Here is a 21,412-nt window from a genome sequence, read left to right as displayed (position 1 = left end):
TTCTAACAAGGACAGCCTCAATGTATCCATTTATTGAACACTTACTGTGTTCCAGGCTTAGTTTTAAAGCATTATATTCATGTGTAATCCTTCTGATGATCCTGTAGGGTTAAGCACTGCCCTATTTTACTGCGGCTTTACGTTCATCGTTAGATTCATCACACTCTAGTGTGGTACATTTTACTGTATTCACTATCTTAAACTCTAGAACAGGTCTAGATGATACTCAAGATGTTCACTAAATGTAAATACAATTCTCTGGGTTTCCAATCCATGATAGTTTATACTTGCCAGAGGAAAAAAGTTGAGTAAGATTTCCCTTGAGAAACTTAGAAACTAGTAGGGGAGAAAAATTACCCATCAGAGTGGTCAGTAAGCATACTCTTCATAACTCCAGTTCCCAAAAACCAATGTTGTGCAATGGAGAAAGTAATTTTTTTTATTATAAGGCTGATGATGGAGAGAGAGAGTTAAGGAAAAGGTAGGAAGCCATAAAATTTTTAACCTGTCTTCTCTATTCTGCCCTGAAAGTACACGTTCATTTCTTACCTGGAAAGGCCCACATGTTACATAAAACTGAGCTCTGGCCCTCCAAAACCTAATTGCTCAGAAACCTTGTAACTTGTACATACCCAAGGAGGTAACAAAGTGTTCATGCGCATTGAGGGTCTTCATGCATCGCTTGTTCTTGTAATCCCACACACGCAGGGTCTTGTCATCAGCGCAACTCAAAATAAACTTCCCCCCAGAATGGAACAGAACTCCACGTACCCAGTTATCATGACCCACCTTAAAAACAAAAAGGTATTTAACTTAATAAAGGGATAAACAGTTTAAATAGCACTTACCAAAATAGTAAGTCACTACTCAAAGTGGACTGAAACTGCATGCAATGAAAACGCCAATGCCAAAAAAGACAAAGGTAGGAAAGTCTAGGGGATTCTTCTAGATTAAGGCAAACAGAAAAGTAACAAGACATGACCAGTAAATGCAACATACGATATTTGACTGGCTCCTGGACAGAGGCTAAAATGAAGTTATAAAGGATACTGTGGGGTAAGTGGAGAAAATGTGAATATGTAGTGTGGTAATGTTAAGTTTCTTTAGTGTGACAGTTTTATTACGGTTACATAGAATACCCTTGTTTTTAGGAGACATATGTTAAAATACGTGGGGTCAAATGTCATGATGTCTACAGGTCAACTTCTAAATTGTTCAGCAAAATCTACAAATAGATTAGAAACTTAAAGAAAACGTTAACAACAGAATACTCTAGGTGAAGGATATGTGTGTATTTATTGCATATCGTTATTCTTCCATTTATCTAGCTCTATCCCCTGCCCAGCAGTTCTACTTCTTACAGTTTATCCAAAGAAATAATTAAGACTGTCCAGATGACTTAAAAGATGTTCATCAAAGCACCGTATGTAATCAGTTTATCAAATGACATGAGCAAGTGTTACTATAAATTAAAAGTCTGCTGCAAAGCAGTATGTACAATATACTGTTTTATATATTACAAAAACCACCACCATATTCATCTATCTAGTAATTTAAGAAAAAGGCTTAGAACTGCACAGTCCAACAGGATAGCCATTAGTCACGTGTGGCTATTCATATTTTTTCTTTTATGGCTTCACTCGCGCCAACACAGAGACAGCACCAGATCCTTAATCCAGTGTGCCAAGGCAGGAACTCCATTTGTGGCTATTTCGATACAATAAAAAATTGAGTCCTTCAGTCTCACTAGTTACATTTCAAGAGCTCAATAGCTGCCTATGGCTATACCATGCTAGACAGTGCAGACACAGAATACCTCACAGTAAATTCTACTGGACACCTCTAGTCAGTGAAAATATATTTTGTAGGTATTATTAGGTATGGTAAAGTGACTTGAGGGTGAGTTTTACTTCTTTTAAGTTTTTATTTCTCAAATTTTCTACAATGTAAATAACTATAGCTTTTGTAAACGAACCCCCTACATTAGAGCTAATAGTTTTAAAAAAAGAGACAGTCAAGGTGATACATCTTTTACCTTGGTTTATACTTTTGCCTTTGCCCTTGCAAAAAAAAGAAGCCTCCTTCAGTTGAAAAACAGGAGCCAGAAAAAATTAATGGCAACATACATTGTTACAGAAGAGAGCAGCACATGCTTGCTTGCTTTCTTTCTTTCTTTCTTTTTTTTTTTTTTTTTTTGTCTTTTTGCCATTTCTTGGGCCGCTCCCATGGCATATGGAGGTTCCCAGGCTAGGGGTCAAATCGGAGCTGTAGCCACCAGCCTGCACCAGAGCCACAGCAACGCAGGATCCGAGCCGCGTCTACGACCTACACCACAGCTCACAGCAACGCTGGATTGTTAACCCACTGAGCAAGGGCAGGGATCGAACCTGCAACCGCATGGTTCTTAGTCGGATTCGTTAACCAGAGTCACGACGGGAACTCCAGCACATGCTTTCTAACAGCAACACAGTGTATGTGAACTGAGCTCAAAATGCCACTAAGAGGAGAGTTTGCAGATAATTCCACGTGTCTCTCATATTCTACAGAGTCACTTCAAGGTAGAGTGAACAGCTAAAGGATCTCTAAACCATTAACACTAAATTATAAAAAGTTGCTTATTGGATTAATGGCAACAGATTCCCTTAGAACAAGAATGTCTACAACCCTTTAGAATCATTTATATGTCTTCATATCAAAATCTAGATGAAATAGGCTCCTAAACGAAATAAACATTTGCAAGACACAAAGCTAACACCTTTAATTTCAGAATGGTAAAATAAAGCAAATAACTAGAACGTGAATTAATAGGTACTAGATAAAAAGGATTCATATTAAGATTAGATATAATGAAAAAGAGAAGCAAACAGCCTCAAGAAATGAATTAGTCTGTAATAATACTATTTTCCCTCCACAGTACATATATAATTTTTAGAGATGCAGCAGCTAGGATTCCACCCCCCCCTTAGCACTGACTGCTTTGTAGATCCTTTGTGTAAGTATTCTACAACAACGACTTCCACATCACTGTAACAATGGAAGCAACACAAAAAGCTATAAAGAAATTATTTTAAAACCTGGAGTTCCCATCATGGTGCAGCGGAAATGAATCTGACGAGGAACCATGAGGTTTCGGGTTTGATCCCTGGCCTCACTCAGTGGATTAAGGATCTGGCCTTGCTGTGAGCTGTGGTGTAGGTCACAGACGTGGCTCGGATCTGGCACTGCTGTGGCTGTGGTGCAGGCCGGCAGCTATAGCTCCGAATCGATCCCTAGCCTGGGAACCTCCATATGCCAAGGGTGCGGGCCCTAAAAGGACAAAAGACAAAAAAACAAAACAAAAAGTTGTTTTAAAACCTGAAGTAGTTCAAACTATTTAATAAGATATCAAAAGGCATCTGACCCCAAAAGATATGAACACAGTAAAAATGCAAACTTACAAGGGTCATAAGGCACATGCCAGTACTGACGTCCCACATCTTAATAGTCTTATCTCTGGATCCAGACAGTAAGAATGGCCCAGGCTTGCCGCTTTTTTTAGTCTATAGAAAACAAAATTTTATGTATTAAGGTAGACAACTTGATGTTTTGAAATACACAGGAAAATGATTACTACAATCAAGCTAATTAACATAAGAATCACCTCACATAATATCTTGTGTGTGTGATAAGAAGACTAAAGATCTACCCCCTAAGCAAATTTCAATTATGTGATACAGTATTGTTACCTATAGACATCACGTTATACATTAGATATCCAGGACTTTTCTCTAGTATTGAAATACAGAAATCTTTTTGACATAATTTACACAGGAAGGACCCAGATAATATAAAGAGAGAAAACTTCCACTTAGGATTCAGTTTCTGCAGGAGTTTCTGCTGTGGCACAACAGGTTAAGGATCTGGTGTTGTCTCTGCGGTAGAAGAGGCTCAAACCCTAGCCTGGTGCAGTGGATTAAGGATCCAGTGTTGCTGCAGCTGTGGCGTAGGTCAGAGCTGCAGCTTGGATTTGACCCCAGGCCTGAGGAACTTTCATATGCTGTGAGTGTGGCCGGAAAAGGAATAAGAAAAAAAATTTGGTTTCTAGTGGTTTCTACCATACCAATGGATAATAAGTTTACTGCTCAAGACTTCTATAATCAAGAATTCTAAAGCTATTTAAAAAATAAAAACTGGAGTTCTCATTGTGGCTCAGCGGGTTAAGAACTGGACTAGTATCCATGAGGATGCAGGTTTGATCCCTGGCCTCAGTGGATCCAGTATCCAGTGTAAGTTGCAGATGCAGCTTGGATCTGGTGTTGCTGTGGCACGGGCCTGGTGCTGCAGCTCCAATTTGACTCGTGGCCTGGGAACTTCCATATGCTGCAGGTAGGGGCTTAAAAAGAAAAAAATTAAAAAAATTTTAATTTAGCCTTTCCAGCCAGAATGAAATTTACAACATAGGTAAATAACCACCACCAGGTGGCAGTAAAAAGAATCTGAAAATGTAACCAGCCAGAAGCTTCATTTCAAGATATAACTGGATAGGGTGTGGGTGAGAATGGGTGGAGTTTTTCCTTAATTTATTAAAATGTCATGATGTATTAAAGTGTATCAGAAGCTTGTGGTAAAGGACTACGACAAAATGATTTAAAACCCAAAAGTTAATCTGATAATAGCAAAAAAAAAAAAAAAAAAAAAAAAAAAAGCCTCCATATGAAATATTCTTTCTTTTCTTTTTGGGGCCATGCCTACTTCACAGCAATGACAACAATGGATTCTTAACCACTAGGCCACCAAAATGGTTTCTTCATTTAAAACCAGTATTTAAATACTGAATTGCATTTCACCATAAATTTATAAAGTAAGGAAAGCTATTTTTCTAAAAGATAACTTTAACCTCCCGTAAGTTTTATTTTGCATTGGCATACTCTTACAACAGTGGCATTTCTTTTTTTTCTCCGTCGTTTCTAGGGCTGCACCCACGCGGCCCATGGAGGTTCCCAGGCCAGGGGTCCAACTGGAGCTACAGCCACTGGCCTAACGCCACAGCCACAGCAATGCCACATCAGAGCCATGTCTGTAACCTACATCACAGCTCACGGTAACGCCAGATCTTTAATGCACTGAGCGAGGCCAGGGATCAAACCTGCGTCCTCATGGATGCTAGTTCAGATTCATTTCCAGCTGAGCCACGATTGGAGCTCCAACAATGGCATTTCTGATAAATTTACAAAACCACTTTTACTCTTCAGGAGAACCCCCATTCCAGCATGGATCAAGAATGAGCTGACAGCAATAATAATCACTGATTTAAAAATATAAAACAGGAGGTCCTGTTGTGGTGCAGCAGAAACGAATCTGACTAGGAACCATGAGGTTGTGGGTTCGATCCCTGGCCTTGCTCAGTGGGTTAAGGATCTGCCATTGCCATGAGCTGCGGTGTAGGTCGCAGATGCGGCTCAGATCTGGCGTGACTGTGGCTGTGGCATAGGCCAGCAACTACAGCTCTGATTAGACCCCTAACCTGGGAACCTCCATATGCTGTGGGTTCGGCCCTAAAAGGACAAAAGACCAAAAAAAAAAAAAAAAAAAAAAAAAATTACATATATATAGATAGATATAGATATCTATATCTATCTATCTATCTATATATATACACACACACATAAAAACACATTTCTGGAGTTCCCACTATGGCTCAGTAATAACGAACCTGACTAGTATCATGAGGACATGGATTTGATCCCTGGCCTCGCTCAGTGGGTTAAGGATTCATCAATGCTGAGAACTACAGGGCAGGCCGAAGACGCGGCTCAGATCTGACATTTCTGTGGCTGTGGTGTAGGCCGGCAGCTGTAGCTCCATTCAACCCTAGCCTGGGAATTTCATATGCTGTGGGTGTGGCCTTGAAGAGACTATATACACACACATATTTACACATCTGCAAGATGGAAAGAATAAAGGGTTTCAAGATTCAGAATTCTGGGTTGGAGATTTTTAAATATTAATGGCATGAAAATGAGAATCAGGAAAATTATTTAAGATTCTGAGATAACACTAACAAAATCATGACATATAAATCACATGGTACCTCAGATCCTGTTGCTTCAGAGATGGAAGAATATGAGCTTTCTGGAGCCCAGGAAATGCATTCTACCACATGCTCATGTTCTCGAAGCTCAGCCTTGCATTCCTTTGTTGCTACGACCCATACGCGCACAGTCTGGTCATTGGAACAGCTGGCTATCAGCGTGCCATCCTGATTTGGCCGCACCATACGTACCCACTCTCTGTGTCCTGTGAATGTCTTCACACAGTAGCTGTCAAAATAAGTAATAATTTACATCATAAATGGCAATCATTGGGAGCCTTCCCAGAAGCGACACAAAACTAGATATGCACCGGAATGGAAAGAATGCCATCATGTGCAAGTCAACAGAATACAGGTACATTCCCGGTTAATAAAAGATGGGGACAGGCTGGAAAGTCAAACATCAGTTAAAATAAGCTGACAGAAGTATCATTAAGGAGCTAACCAAATCAAAATCTAGAAGGAAAAAAAGAGAAAATCTCTTGACTTAAGCACACACAATACACCTAACAAAAATATTTCTAGCCATGTTGGGAAAAAGGCATGCTCTTACTAATCTGGACAAAACCAGCAGGTTAAATAAGGTTTTATTATAACAATCATGTAATTCTAAGCACAACCAAATTAAGCCTAATAGGGGCATACCTGCACAAATGTTATTTATATTTTAATTCAACCCACAGAGAGATCACCTAAAAGAAGACCACAGAGAAAATAAGCCATTACATAAAAAATGGCTCTCAAGGACATGAGTTTCTTTCATAATTTCTCTGTTCCTTTTGGGTAGACATTTAGAAATCAAAACTTAGTTTTAAAATATGAAACAATCATGGTGATCATCCTGGGTTACAGACAAATTTATGGGAACAATAAGAACATAATTTGGGAGGAGTTGTTTAATATTATCTCTTCAAGCTGATACCTGTTAAAGCAAATCTACTTACCCAGTTTGCACTTCCCACATTTTTATAGTTTTATCCCTTGAGGCAGACACTATATGATCTCCATTGGGCATGATGGCTACTGAAGAAACATTGTGGTCATGGCCTAAAACACAAAACACAGTAACATATTAAGTAATGTATCATCAAGAGCAATTAAAACTCCAATGTACCATGGGATTTCAATAACACAGCAACTTCAAGTACAATGGATTTTATATAAGAAAAAGTTTAAGGAATTAGTAACTTAATAAAATAACCAGCATTTGAATGTATTAATATGCTGAATATTTTTAAGATTAGAAAACCACAAAATTTTCCATGGTTAGTATTCTAAGGTATAAGAAATAAGGTTTACAAAGGTAAACAGAATGGGTAAGAAAAATGAGAATTTCACATTACATTTAAAATAGTGATTAAAAAAAAATAAGGGGAGTTCCCGTCGTGGTGCAATGGTTAACGAATTCAACTAGGAACTGTGAAGTTGAAGGTTTGATCCCTGTCCTTGCTCAGTGGGTCAAGGATCTGGCATTGCCGTGAGCTGTGGTGTAGGTTGTGGACATGGCTCAGATCTGGTGTTGCTATGGCTCTTGTATAGGCCGGCAGCTACAGCTTTGATTAGACCCCTAGCCTGGGAACCTCCATATGCTGCGGGTGCGGCCCTAGAAAAGACAGGGAAAAAAAAAGAAAAAAGGAGTTTCTGCTATAGTGCAACAGGATCAGCAGTGTCTTTGGAGTGCTGAGGATGCAGGTTCAATCCCTGGCCCAGCACAGTGGGTTAAGGATCTAGCACTGCTGCAGCTGTGGCACAGGTTGCAAGTGCAGCTGGGATATGATCCCTGGACCTGGAACTCCATATACTGGGATATATATATATGAAATAAAATAGTGGTTGAAAAGTACTTTGTTGTTGATGTTCACAGGGGTAAAAAAACTGCTTTATTCACAATGCTAAATAGCTATTCCTTTGCAAAAAAAAAAAAAAAAAAAAGTCCCAGCGAACCCTCATTAATATCACATTATTTTAAAGACTACACAATGGTTGGAAAGAGCTTTTCTAAGTTAGAACAGTAAGATACAGGCTACTTAAAGAAACAAATAGATTTTACAAAAGGATTCAATAAAACTCCTTTAATTGGTTAGCTTCCCTAATGTATTTAATTGGGGGTGGAGGAACATGCCTTTCAAATTATACCCTCTATGTAATCACATAGCTTATTCTAACATTACTGGATAATCTATTAAAAATTTTTATTTCTACTATGTCTAGATACTCATGTTGCAACAGAACAAAGGGTGGGGAAAAAAATGTATAAACGTAAGGATAACTTGATCCCTTTGCTTTACAGTGGGAAAATAAAAAAATTTTTTTTATTTCTAACACAGTATGTGTTCCTTATATAAAATCCAAACATTCATTATTTCATCATGTTTTTAAAGAAACAACAAAAATTCTTATTTAGTGAGCACCTTCTATGTACCAGGTACTAAACCAGATGGCAGGAGTATATGATCTCATTTTATCCTCACAACAACCTTATGATTTCAATTCTTTCTTTTTCTTTTGTCTTGTCAGGGCCGTACCTGCAGCACATGGAGGTTCCCAGGCTAGGGATCGAATCCGAGCTGTAGCTGCCAGCACATGACGGAACCACAGCAACACCAGATCCGAGCCGAGTCTGTGACACCACAGCTCATGGCAACACCAGATCCCCAGATCTCCAACCCACTGAGCAAGGCCAAGGATAAAACCCAAAACCTCATGGTTCCTAAGTGAGACTCACTTCCGCTGCGCCACAAAGGGAACTCCCCTGATTTCAATTCTTAATTCAATACTTAAATTATTCATCTTCCAGATTAAAGAGGTTAAAATTTCCTAATCCCATAAGTAGGAATCTGTACCCAGTTATGTTATTTCCAAAGCCCCAGCCCTTCCTTTTTTTTTTTTGTCTTTTTAGGGCCACACCCTCAGCATATGGAGGTTCCTAGGCTAGGGGTCAAATCGGAGCTGTACCTGCTGGCCTACGCCACAGCCACACAAGAGCTGGGCCATGTCTGCAACCTACACCACAGCTCAAGATCCTTAACCCAGTGAGCAAGGCCAGGGATGGAACTTGCAAATTCATGGATACTAGTCGGGTTGTGTAACCTCTGAGCCACAACGGGAACTCCCCCTGTGCTTTTTCCACAAAGTCAAACTGCTTCAGAAAATAGTCTCCAAAAAAAAAAAAAAAGAAAAAGAAAAAAAAAAGAAAAGAAAAGAAAAATTGGGAACTATGTCTAGATACTCATGTTGCAACAAAACAAGGGGTGGGGAAAAAATGTATACATGTAAGGATAACTTGATCCCCTTGCTGTACAGTGGGAAAATATAAAAAAAAAAAAAAAAAAAAAAAAGAAAGAAAGAAAATAATCTCTATAACAAGGCCTGGAAAAACAACTTAACAATGAGACTAGTATATGTGAGCAAGGGAATCCGGGTTCCAGCTTTTATTATATCTATTCTCTAATTTCAGTTTCCTGAGGAAAATGAAAAATAGCAACAGCGGCCAAAAAAAAAAACCCCCAAACAGCCCACCCCCCCATAATTTCATCTTCTCTTAAGGACAGAGAGGTGCCCTAGCAGTTTTTTTCTCACCCAAAAATATTTGTGAAAACATATTTCATAACCATTAAGAGATGCTTAAAACTTTACAACAGAAACAACTCCCAATTATCAGGATTATCCATGGACTATCCATATCATATGCTCCTCCACTGATATAGACAATTAAAATTGAGTTCCTGTCATGACCCAGTGGAAACGAATCTGACTAACATCATGAGGACACAAGTTCGATCCCTGGCCTTGCTTAATGATCTGGCGTTGCCATGAACTGTGGTGGAGGTCGTAGATGTGGATCAGATCTGGTGTTGCTGTGGCTCTGGTGTAGGCCAGTGGCTACAGCGCCAATTAGACCCCTAGCCCGGGAACCTCTGTATGCCGTGGGTGCAGCTCTAAAAACACTCAAAAAAGGATACAGCATTGCCATGAGTTGTGGTATAAGGTGTAGACATGGCTCAGATCTGGCACTGCTGTGGCTGTGGCGTAGGCTGGCAATTACAGCTCCAATTCGACCCCTAGTTTGGGTTGCAGGTGCAGCCCTTAAAAAAAAAAAAAAGAATGTAGGGAACTTACATACTGTTAGAAAACATTACCCTTCTCTCTGGAATACCATGTTAGAACTAAAGTCAAACCCTTACCATGCATGGTTCTGATGCATTCAAAGCCCTGAAAATCCCATAGTTTAATGGTCATATCTGCAGAACATGAAGCCAGAAGCTTGCCACTGTGGTCAAATGATATATCCTGTACAGAGTCTGTATGCCCCTTAAGAGTTCTTTCAAAATCTCCAGTCTCATAATCCCACACCTGTCAAATGAACAGAAAACTGGTTAGAAAATTCCTTTCTAGGTTAACATTTACACTCAGCAGGCCAGTCTGGCACTTTACTAATTAGCTGAGCAAGTAACAAAGGCTGTCTTAGAAACAGCATCTTCAAGTATAAATTGGTCTTTTCCCTATAGAAGAAATCAATTATTAAATAGATCTCTAATACCACATTTATTAGGCATCTACCATGTATATAATCACACTAGTAATAAGATATGTAACATCTCAAAACAGAGTTCTGTCCCAGTCTAACAGCAGGCAACATACATGTTAAAAAGAAAGTATAAGTACAAAAAAAAAAAATGTCAGGGGCCTATGAGAGAAATTTGTATGTAGGATATTAGGGGAATGATAAAGGAGTACTCAATTCTACTGACACTCAGAGCTCAAACATCTAAGAGGATAAGAAAGACTTCACAAGATTTAACTATCCATAAATAGCAGATTAACAAAAAAATTATTATTATTTTTAGTCTTTTTGCCTTTTCTAGGGCCATTCCTGCGGCATATGGCGGTTCCCAGGCTAGGGAACTAATCAGAGCTGTAGCTGCCAGCCTACGCCAGAGCCACAGCAACTAGGGATCCGAAGCATGTCTGTGACCTACACCACAGCTCAAGGCAACGCTGGATCCTTAACCCACTGAGCAGGCCAGGGATCGAACCTGCAACCTCATGGTTCTTAGTCGGATTCATTAACCACTGAGCCACGGCAGGAATTCCAAAAACATATTATCATTTTGATGAAAAACACTAAGCCACAGTCACATTTTTTATTTTTTGCCCACAACATGCAGAAGAGTTCCCAGGCCAGGGACTGAACTTGTGTCATGGCAGTGACCTGAGCCACAGCAGTGACAATGCTGGATCCTTAACCATTAGGTCACCAGGGACCTCCCAGTCGCATTTTTAAAAGATAATTTTTCTAAGAAAATAAAAATAATGAGCTATCAAAAATAAGTATTATTAGAAGTTCCCATTGTGATGCAGCGGAAACAAATCTGACTAGCATCCATGAGGATGTGGGTTTGATCCCTGGCCTCACTCAGTGGGTTTAGGATCTGGCATTGCCATGAGTTGTGGTATATGTCACAGACGCAGCTCGGATCCTGCATTGCTGTGGCTGTGGTGAAGGCCAGCAGCTGCTGCTCAGGTCGGGTTCGATCCAGAGCCTAGGAACTTCCATGTGCCCTGAGTGTGGCCCTAAAAAAGACCAAAAAAAGTATTTTTAGAAGCAGATCTCAACAAGATACTAAACTTCCATTCTGAAGGCCAAATGCTAGTCTGAATTTTTTTTTTTTAATTTATAGCTGTATTCTCAACCTATGCAACAGCTGTGGCAACACCAGATCCTAAACCCACTACACCACAGCAGGAACTTCTGAAATTATATCTTTAACAATAACTACATGCTCTAAAATCAAATGACTCATTCCATTCTTCCCATAGTTCAAATATACCTGTGCTGGTTGTATTTCAACCAATTTATAGAAATCTGGAAGATGCTTTTTGAAAACTTACAAATAGGGAAATGGCTTTATAAAGAATTTACAGCACATATACAGTAACATTACATATGAAAGAACATTACATATGATTACAACTACATAAAACACATAAGGAAAACAAACTGGGGAGTTCCTATTGTGGCTCAATGGTAACAAACTTGACTAGTATCCATGAGGACACGGGTTCGATCCCTGGCCTTGCTCAGTGGCTTAAGGATTCCACATTGCTATGAGCTGTGGCACAGGTTGCAGACAAGGTTTGGATAGTAGTTGGATTCATTTCTGCTGAGCCACAACTGGAACTCCAGTTGTGTTATTCTTTTTTTTTTTTTTTTTTTGGCTTTTTACTATTTCTTTGGGCCACTCCCTCGGCATATGGAGGTTCCCAGGCTAGGGGTCTAATTGGAGCTGTAGCCGCCAGCCTACGCCAGAGCCATAGCAACGCTGGATCCGAGCCGCGTCTGCAACCTACACCACAGCTCACGGCAACACCGGATCCTTAACCCACTGAGCAAGGGCAGGGACCGAACCCGCAACCTCATGGTTCCTAGTCGGATTTGTTAACCACTGTGCCACGACGGGAACTCCTGTTATTCTTTTTGATGCTATTAGGAATGGAATTATTTTCCCGATTTTTTTTTCATGTTGTTCTTTTTTTTTGTCCTTTTTTTTTTTAGGACCACACTCACAGCACATGGAGATTCCCAGGCTAGGAATCTCCATGTGCTGTGGGTTGAAAAAAGTTGAAACAGTGTTACAGTTGCCGGTTACACCACAGCCACAGCAACTCGGAATCCAAGCCACATCTACAACCTACGTTACAGCTCACGGCAAAACTGGATCCTTAACCCACTAAGCAAGGCCAGGGATTGAACCCACAACCCCATGGTTCCTAGTCAGATTGTTTCTGCTGCGCCACGACGGGAATTCCAGATTGTTTTTTACTAATGTATAGAAATAACTGATTTTTGAGTGTTAATGTTGTGTCTTCTCTTGTTGCCACTCTAATTGTTAGGTATGGGTTTCTTCTTTCATAGACCTCTGATGTTTCAAGTTCTTTTCCTCTGTCCTTTTTGTTTTGTTTTTGTTTTTTTAAGGGCCTCACCTGAGGCATATGGAGGTTCCCAGGCTAGGGGCTGAATCGGAGCTGTAGCTGCTGGTCTACACCACAGCAAGAGCAATGAGGGATCCAAGCCACGTCTGTGACCTACAGTACAGGCCCCTGGCAATGCCAGATCCTTAACCCACTGAGCAAGGCCAGGAATCAAACCTGTGTCCTCATGGATGCTAGTAAGATTCTTTTCCCCTGAGCCACCACAGGAACTCCAACAATTTTTTATATATTGGCCTTGTATCCTATGACTTAAATTCAGTCATGGTTCTAGCACCTTTTTAAAAATAGATTTGGTGGGAGGTGGGGTGGATACACTGGGGTGTGGGATGAAAATATTATAAAGCTGGATTGTGATGATCATTGTACAACTATAAATGTAATGAATTCTTGAGTAATAAAAAATAAATAAAATAGATCTGGCATTTTCTACACAGAAGATCATGTTGTCTGTAAATAAGACAGTTCCATTTCTTCCTTTCCAATCTGAATGCCTTTTATTTCTTCTTTACTGTACTGGCTAGGCACGGTAGTACAAAAGTGAATTTAAGTGGTTGAGACTGGTTACCCTGACTCTGGTGCCTTATCTCGGGAGGAAGCATAATTTTCCACCATTAAGTATTATGTCCACTGCAGGTTTTCCAGATACCTTTACCTTTTATCAGGTTAAGGAAGCTCCCTTCCTAGCCTGTTCAGAGTTTTTTGCATTTGCATTCATGAATGGTATGGTACTGGTCTATAGTTTTCTTTTTTTTGTAATATCATTTTGACATCTAATTGCTTAATTTTGACACCAGGAGTTCAGATACTTTATATACTGAAAATAAATGATATGGTCCTGACATTCACTTCCATTTCAGTTAACTTTCTTTCCATGCATTCATTAAATAACACTAAAGCATTTTCTCTAAAATAAATATACCCAGAATATGAACTGTCTCTTCATAGATGGTAAGCAGAGCATGTCAAGAATTTTTTTTACTTGACATTTATGTTTTGTATGACTATAAGAGCAGTTAAGTGCTCATGATAAAAACTCTATAACATACTTAAAGGCAAGAAAAATATCCATTGTCTTAACCAATGACATGGTTTTTCCATTTTGCACACTCCTTTAAAATTTTTTATTATTTTTTTCCCTTTTTCAGCTGCACCCAAAGCAATGTAGGTTCCTGGGCCAGGGATTGAGTCCAGGCCACATCTGTGACCTACCTCACAGCTGTGAACACGCCAGATCCTGAACCCACTGCACAGGGCCACGAATTGAATCGACAACGCCAGAGATGAGCCAGATCATAAACTGACTGTGCCGTGAAAGTGTAATGACTGTGTATACTTCATTATCCCAGTTCCTCTGCTTAGCATAAGGATTTTTCCATGCCACTAAAAACTTATTAGCAAACATTCTTTTTTTTGTTTTCTAGGGCCGCACCCTCAGCATATGGAGATTCCCAGGCTAGCGGTCGAATCAGAGCTGTAGCCGCTGGCCTACACCACAGCCACAGCGATGCCAGATCCGAACTGCATCTGCGATCTACACCACAGCTCACGGAAATGCCAGATCCTTAATCCACTGAGCAAGGCTAGGGATCAAACCTGCATCCTCATAAATGCTAGTCAAATTCACTTCTGCTAAGCCATGACGGGAACTCCTAGCAAACATTCTTTTTAAAGGAATTTCTATTGTTTTCTAACAACAGGAAAAATTTTTTATTATAGAAAACATTATGGTGAAAACCTTTGAATACTGAAAAATATGTCTTCATTTTGCAACACTTAGGTCAGACAGTAACAGTGAAAAAGCATTTAGAGTAAAAAATATATAAACTTTTTTAGCCCTTCATGTATTCTGCTAAACTGTTCTCCCCTAAGATTATATCAAATGTAATGAAAACACCTACTTCATCAAATTCTTTTTTTTTTTGTCTTTTTTTGTTGTTGTTGTTATTGTTGTTGTTGTTGTTGTTGCTATCTCTTGGGCCGCTCCCGCGGCATATGGAGGTTCCCAGGCTAGGGGTCCAATCGGAGCTGTAGCCACTGGCCTACGCCAGAGCCACAGCAACACGGGATCCGAGCCGCGTCTGCAACCTACACCACAGCTCACGGCAACGCCGGATCGCTAACCCACTGAGCAAGGGCAGGGACCCAACCCGCAACCTCATGGTTCCTAGTCGGATTCGTTAACCACTGCGCCACAACGGGAACTCCTCTACTTCTTCAAATTCTTATCACCACTGAGAATTCTCATTTAAAAAGTAAAATATCTTGGCGTATCTGACATACATTGTGATTTTAATTTGCATTTCTTTTATTATTAGTGAGGCCAAAGCTCTGCTATTGTTGCTTAGCCAGTTTTTCTTCTTATATGAATTGTCTGTTCATGTCATAGAGTCCATTTTTCTATTAAGATGTTACTGTTTTCCATATTTGTTTGAACTCTTTATATTTAAGTTGGCAATCCTTCATCTGCTTTATCAGTTGAATGTATTTTTCAGTTTTGTTTGCTATTCATTTTTCTTAACATTTAAGAACTAGTTATAAATGACAATCAGAAATCATGTTTTTAAATTTTATTTTATTTTGTCTTTTTAGGGCCACACCCACAGCATATGGAGGTTCTCAGACTAGGGGTCGAATCAGAGCCGTAGCTGCTGGCCACAGCCACAGCAACGCCAGATCCAAGCCATGTCTGCAACCTACACCACAGCTCATGGCAATGCCAGATCCTTAACCCACTGAGAAAGGCCAGGGATCAAACCTGTGTCCTCATGGATATTAGTCAGATTCATTTGTGCTGAGCCCTGACGGGAACTCCTGTTTTTAAATTTTAAATGACACATCATTGTAATCATGGCGCAATGGGATCAGGAATGTCTCTGCAGTGCCAGGACGCACGTTCAATCCCCAGCCTGGCACAGTGGGTTAAAGGATCTGGTGTTGTGGCAGCTGCAGCTAGGATCTGATTCCTGGCCTGGGAACTGTATATGCTGTGGGGTGGCCAAAAAGAGAAAAGGAAAAAAAAAATACTCTCATGAACTATTTCAAATATCCATCCTTTATCATTTTTCCTAAATTATAGTTCAAATATTCATGATATAAATGAATGGCTCTAAAAGGAACCCATTATATTTGAGATGCACAAGATAAATTATTCAATATAATAAAATTTTAATTTTGTAATCAATAACTGTAACATTAGCTAGCTTGAGGCCTTTCCATCTATCCACCAAACACTGTATTCTTATATACATTATGTATATATTACTTTGTTTTAAGCAAAATAATCTGACATAGATTTTTTTTTTTGTCTTTTTTTGCTATTTTTTTGGGCCGCTGCCGCCACATATGGAGGTTCCCAGGCTAGGGGTCGAATCGGAGATGTAGCCACTGGCCTACGCCAGAGCCAGAGCAACGCGAGATCCAAGCCGAGTCTAGTCTGCAACCTACACCACAGCTCATGGCAACGCCCGATCGTTAACTCACTGAGCAAGGGCAGGGACCGAACCCTCAATCTCATGGTTCCTAGTCGGATTCGTTAACTAATGTGCCGTGACGGGAACTCCTGACATAGATATTTTTAATGCCCCTTCCAACAAATGCGAAATTTGAACCCTAAACACATCAAGTACCCAAGATAGTCACAAAACTACAAAAGACTCTGTCTTTGTGTGCTCCTCTGAAATTTTTGGAAAATAGTTCTATCACAATCACCATTTAGAAATCACCCAGCTTTACCACAATTAAAGAAAGAAAATAATTGGAATGGGAGTTCCCGTCGTGGCACAGTGGTTAACGAATCTGACTAGGAACCATGAGGTTGCAGGTTCGATCCCTGGCCTTGCTCAGTGGGTTAAGGATCCGGCGTTGCCATGAGCATAGTAGTGTAGGTTGCAGAGGTGGCTTGGATCCCACATTGCTGTGGCTGTGGCGTTAGGCCCGCGGCTACAGCTCTGATTAGACCCCTAGCCTGGGAACCTCCATATGCCGCAGGAAGCAGCCCTAGAAAAGGCAAAAAAAAAAAAAAAAAAAAAGGAAATAATTGGAATGGAAACAGGTTTCTTTTTATCCCACAGAGTAAGAAAGAAAAAGACTTGTATACAAAATGAACAGAATGGAGTTCCTGTCGCGGCTAAGTGGTTAACGAATCTGACTAGGAACCTTGCTCAGCGGGTTAAGGATCCAGTGTTGCTGTGAGCTGTGGTGTAGGTCACAGATGTGAGTCAGGTCCTGTGTTGCTGTGGCTCTGGCGTAGCTCTGATTGGACCCCTAGCTTGGAAACCTCCATATATGCGTGGGTGCAGCCCTAAAAAAAAAAGACAAAAAAGAACCAAACAAAAAAACCCACAAATGAACAGAATAACACTAATTATGATAGTAGATGACTGGAAATAAAAATCCAAAGGAAGATTTGTTAATGGTGGTGAGACACTGCTGATACTGAGTACTCCTACAGTATTTGGCCAGCACCCTTTAAAGCACTTTTCATGTATTAATTCATTTAAATCCTCCCTAAAGCCCTGTGACAAAATATTAATTATCTTTATTTTACAGATGAAGAAAGAGAAGCACAAAAAGTTAATTTGTTCATTATCAAATCATTAAGTGGTAGGGTCAGAACTTGGATACACAGTTTGTGCTCTATAAAGTCTCCATACATAATGGTGATTCATTAGAAATAAAGATATTTCTAAAATAAGTTTAATCAAAAAGGGAAACAAAACTAAATAGAAATGTTTTCATTAATGAAACAACCATATGTGAACGTTACATAAAGACTAAATGGAAGGGAGAACTTTCAGTAGTTGTTGAGATATGCTGTATGATTATAGATAAAACTTTTAAAACTTTCATTTGTAATTCTTTTTCCTTTTCTTTTTTTATTGCTTTTTAGGGCTGCACTTGTGGCATATGGAAGTTCCCAGCCTAGGGGTTGAAATGGAGCTAGCCAGGCTAGACCCGAGCCCCATCTGCCACCTATGCTGTAGCTTGAGGCAATGCTAGATCCTTAACCCACTGAGTGAGGCCAGGGATCTAACCTGCATCCTCATGGATACTAGCTGAATTCTTAAACTGCTGAGCCACAATGGGAATTCCCACAAACATTTTCTTAGTTATACCTCTACAAATGAAAACTTAAAATCTAGAAATTAATCTGAAATAAGCTTCAGAATAGAGAAACCTAAATTTTTAAAACTGTATTTTACTTACCTTTCTGTAGGTGGTTTATACAACTGTCAATGTATTATGTCTGGACCAAAGGGAATTACAAAAACAACTTTTTTATGATTAAAAAATATTAAAATGGGAGTTCCCATTGTGGCTCAGTGGATGAAGGACGTTGTCTCTGTGAGGACATGGGTTTGATCCCTGGCCTTGCTCAGTGGGTTAAGGATCCTGCATTGCCGTTAAGCTGTGACGTAAGCCCCAGATGCAGCTCCAATTCAACCCCTGGCTCAGGAACTTCCATATGCCACAGGTGCAGCTGTAAAAAGAAAAAAACATGTATATGCTTATCGTGAAAAATATAAAAATCAGAGAAATACATAGCTTATAAAGTGAAAAGCTTCTACATTCCCACACCCCTGAGGAGAACTACTTAAGTTTGGAAAGTACAATTTAAATTTCTCTATTGAATTCTTTTGCAGAATTATATTCATCCCTTGAATTACTAGTTTTATAATCCTGTATTTTCATCTAACATCTCTGCTTATAAGTAAGACACACACTTATATTTTTATTCTCCAAGAACAAAAATTACTCAAGCACTAGGTGACCTATTGTTTATTGTCCAATGCTTAATTAGTGATACTCACTGTTCTCAAATTCATCAGTAAATTAGTTTGGCAGTTTGTCTCTAAGGAGCTACAATGAAATTTTATTCTAATTCTGTCTTTTAAGGTTAAGAACCAATCACAGTTTCAAAAAGGCCCTCCTGTCCCTCTGCTTAGGTCCTCATTTCAGGATCTTTTGATTTCTTTCACTCAATTAACATTAAATTTGCTTCTAACAATCATCCTATTGTATGTCTTCCAATTTTTTTTAAAAAAAAAACTACCTTAATTGTAGCATCCTCTGAAGCAGAGACCATAACACTGAACACAGGATGGAAAATGACTCGAGTAACTGGACTCCTATGACCACTCAATGCATATTTTTCTGGTGGACGGGGAATCCATTCTTTTGGGTCTCGTTTTTGACCAAGAGGTCCACCCGACGTAAATTCTTCTTTCGCTTCATTTAGTTTTGATTCTAATTCCATAACCTTGAGAAAGAACACATAGTTACGTACAGATAGATTCTGAAAAATAGCATATTCGGTGTTTTAAAAACTGCCTTTATTTTGCATCCATATATGCAGAATAAAATTTTAGTAATTTAAAAAACATTTGTCAGATTTAATTGAAAGAGATCTGTATTATATATCACCAAAATTTTAGTAGTGTGACAAAACTAAAAACTGAGAAAGCCTTAATAGAATTGAGTTTTGACCACTTAACTCAAAAGAAAAACTTGGAAGGTACCAGGATATGAATTAAGGACAAGTAGGGAACCTATCTTGATTCCATCTAAGTCTGCCACTCTCAATAAATTCTTTCCAAACCGCAGTTTACATTATACATACTAATCACAATGTTCACAATAAAAAAGCTAATATTAATAAGCATCTATGTTAGGTACTTTTCTGAGAGCTTTTAATAGATTAACTCCCAGTATAATGTCATTTATTCTAACTCTGCCTACCCAAAGTATACATTTTAGGACCAGAATACTACTTATTGCCTTCACTTTATAAATAAAAACAAAAGCTCAGAGATGAAAATGTCTTATCTAAGTGCACATTTTAGTGCTCTTTTCCCAGGATCATATCAACTCCATATGTTCTTCCAATTTAACTGTATAAATGGGCTCTTAAGTATCAAATCCTTAAAGTCGAGGTTGTGTTAGGTTCAACCCAGCCTGGGATGCATAAGTTAGTTTGCATATATCAACAATGATCTGAATAGATCAAAAAAAAAAATTTTTTTAATGTAGAGAAATGTATTTTTATTTGCCTTTTCAAGGTTAAATATATTAATTAATACAGAATAATAATATGTTCTATTGATACTTTCAAAGTTTGTATAATACTCTGAATACAACTAACTTAAAAGAAAAAAGACTTAGTTACCTTCTTTTGTAATCTAATAACAGATGTCCATTTTTTTTCCAAAAGACCAGCATATTTCTTATCTAATTCTTCATTCTAGAGAAAAAAATGAGAACCTTTAAAAAAACATGGTTCAAGTACAACAGTTCAAGCCATACTGACCATTCATCTACAAGCCCAAACATTACTAAAAATATCTGACTGTATACCGAGTTTAGTGCCAAATAAACCACAGTTACAAATGACAAGATTTTTGAGTAACTGAGGTGACTATTAACTACTGATAATTGAGTAAAATACACTTATTAAGTACACCATGAAATAATTATTAAAAAGTTAAACAATGGAGTTCCCGTCGGACTCAGTGGTTAATAAACCTGACTAGTATCAATGAGAATGTGGGTTCGATCCCTGGCCTTGCTCAGTGGGTTAAGGATCCGGCCTTGCCATGAGATGTGGTATAGGTCACAGACTCGGCTCAGATCTGGCATTGCTGTGGCTGTGGTACAGGTTGGCAACTGTAGCTCCGATTCAACCCCTAGCCTGTAAACCTCCATATGCCATGGGCACGGCCCTAAAAAGACAAAAGACAAAAAAAAAAATTTAAACATACCATATCTAATTCAGCTTCCTTTTTAAAAACTGAATATGCTTCTTCATAGCCATTTGAACGAAGATAATCTGCTATAGCTCGATTTCTGGAAGAAAACAAATTCAAATGACTCTTAATAAACTCTCATTTCTATTTTGAACAGAAAATATTTTATTTTAAATCTCATAAATGTTAAGACATTCTTTTAAGAATTATTACCTTCCAAATCATACAAGTATTTCACAAGAAAAGGAACCAATGCCCCCCCAGCCTCTAAAACATTCAGCCCTGTCATAGTATATCCACAAAATTATAACATTACTCTTGAGCTTTTAGTTATGGTTCTAATGTGTTCCTTACTTTACAAACTGTGGGTACTCTATAGATATGGCTTATTAATTAGTTATCACTCTGTGACAGTAATGATGAATTTTGTTCATGTTTATAGTTTATATTTAGCCTTCCCTTACTACTTTTATTCTAACAGACACTAAAAGACTAGCAAAGGAAATTTAGTTTTGCAGGGAGAATTGTTCAAATAAAATTGTAATTAATAAATATTTTAATATTAGAGACAACTTAATCCAGGAGAGTGGATGAAAAAAAAGAGTGA

The 21,412-nt window shown here is 38.8% G+C and overlaps 1 protein-coding gene across 4 annotated transcripts in view; it reads right to left on the bottom strand.

The window, feature by feature from the left end:
• The window catches only part of PAFAH1B1 (platelet activating factor acetylhydrolase 1b regulatory subunit 1), a 168,508-nt gene that overhangs the window by 4,185 nt on the left and 142,911 nt on the right, over positions 1–21,412 (bottom strand). For all 4 annotated transcript variants that reach the window (XM_005657017.3, XM_013990003.2, NM_214250.1 and 1 more), the window contains 8 exon segments: positions 20,821–20,905; positions 20,229–20,303; positions 19,116–19,322; positions 10,255–10,423; positions 7,015–7,117; positions 6,071–6,299; positions 3,438–3,539; positions 633–789 (listed from right to left, as the gene is read on the bottom strand). In XM_005657017.3, the coding sequence (XP_005657074.1) occupies positions 633–789; positions 3,438–3,539; positions 6,071–6,299; positions 7,015–7,117; positions 10,255–10,423; positions 19,116–19,322; positions 20,229–20,303; positions 20,821–20,905 (1,127 nt within the window).

This window comes from Sus scrofa, chromosome 12, assembly GCF_000003025.6.
Source record: "Sus scrofa isolate TJ Tabasco breed Duroc chromosome 12, Sscrofa11.1, whole genome shotgun sequence".
NCBI classification, from domain to species: domain Eukaryota; kingdom Metazoa; phylum Chordata; class Mammalia; order Artiodactyla; family Suidae; genus Sus; species Sus scrofa.
The sequence above is the reverse complement of the archived record's forward strand: the minus strand, read 5'-3'. Positions and strand labels throughout refer to the sequence as shown.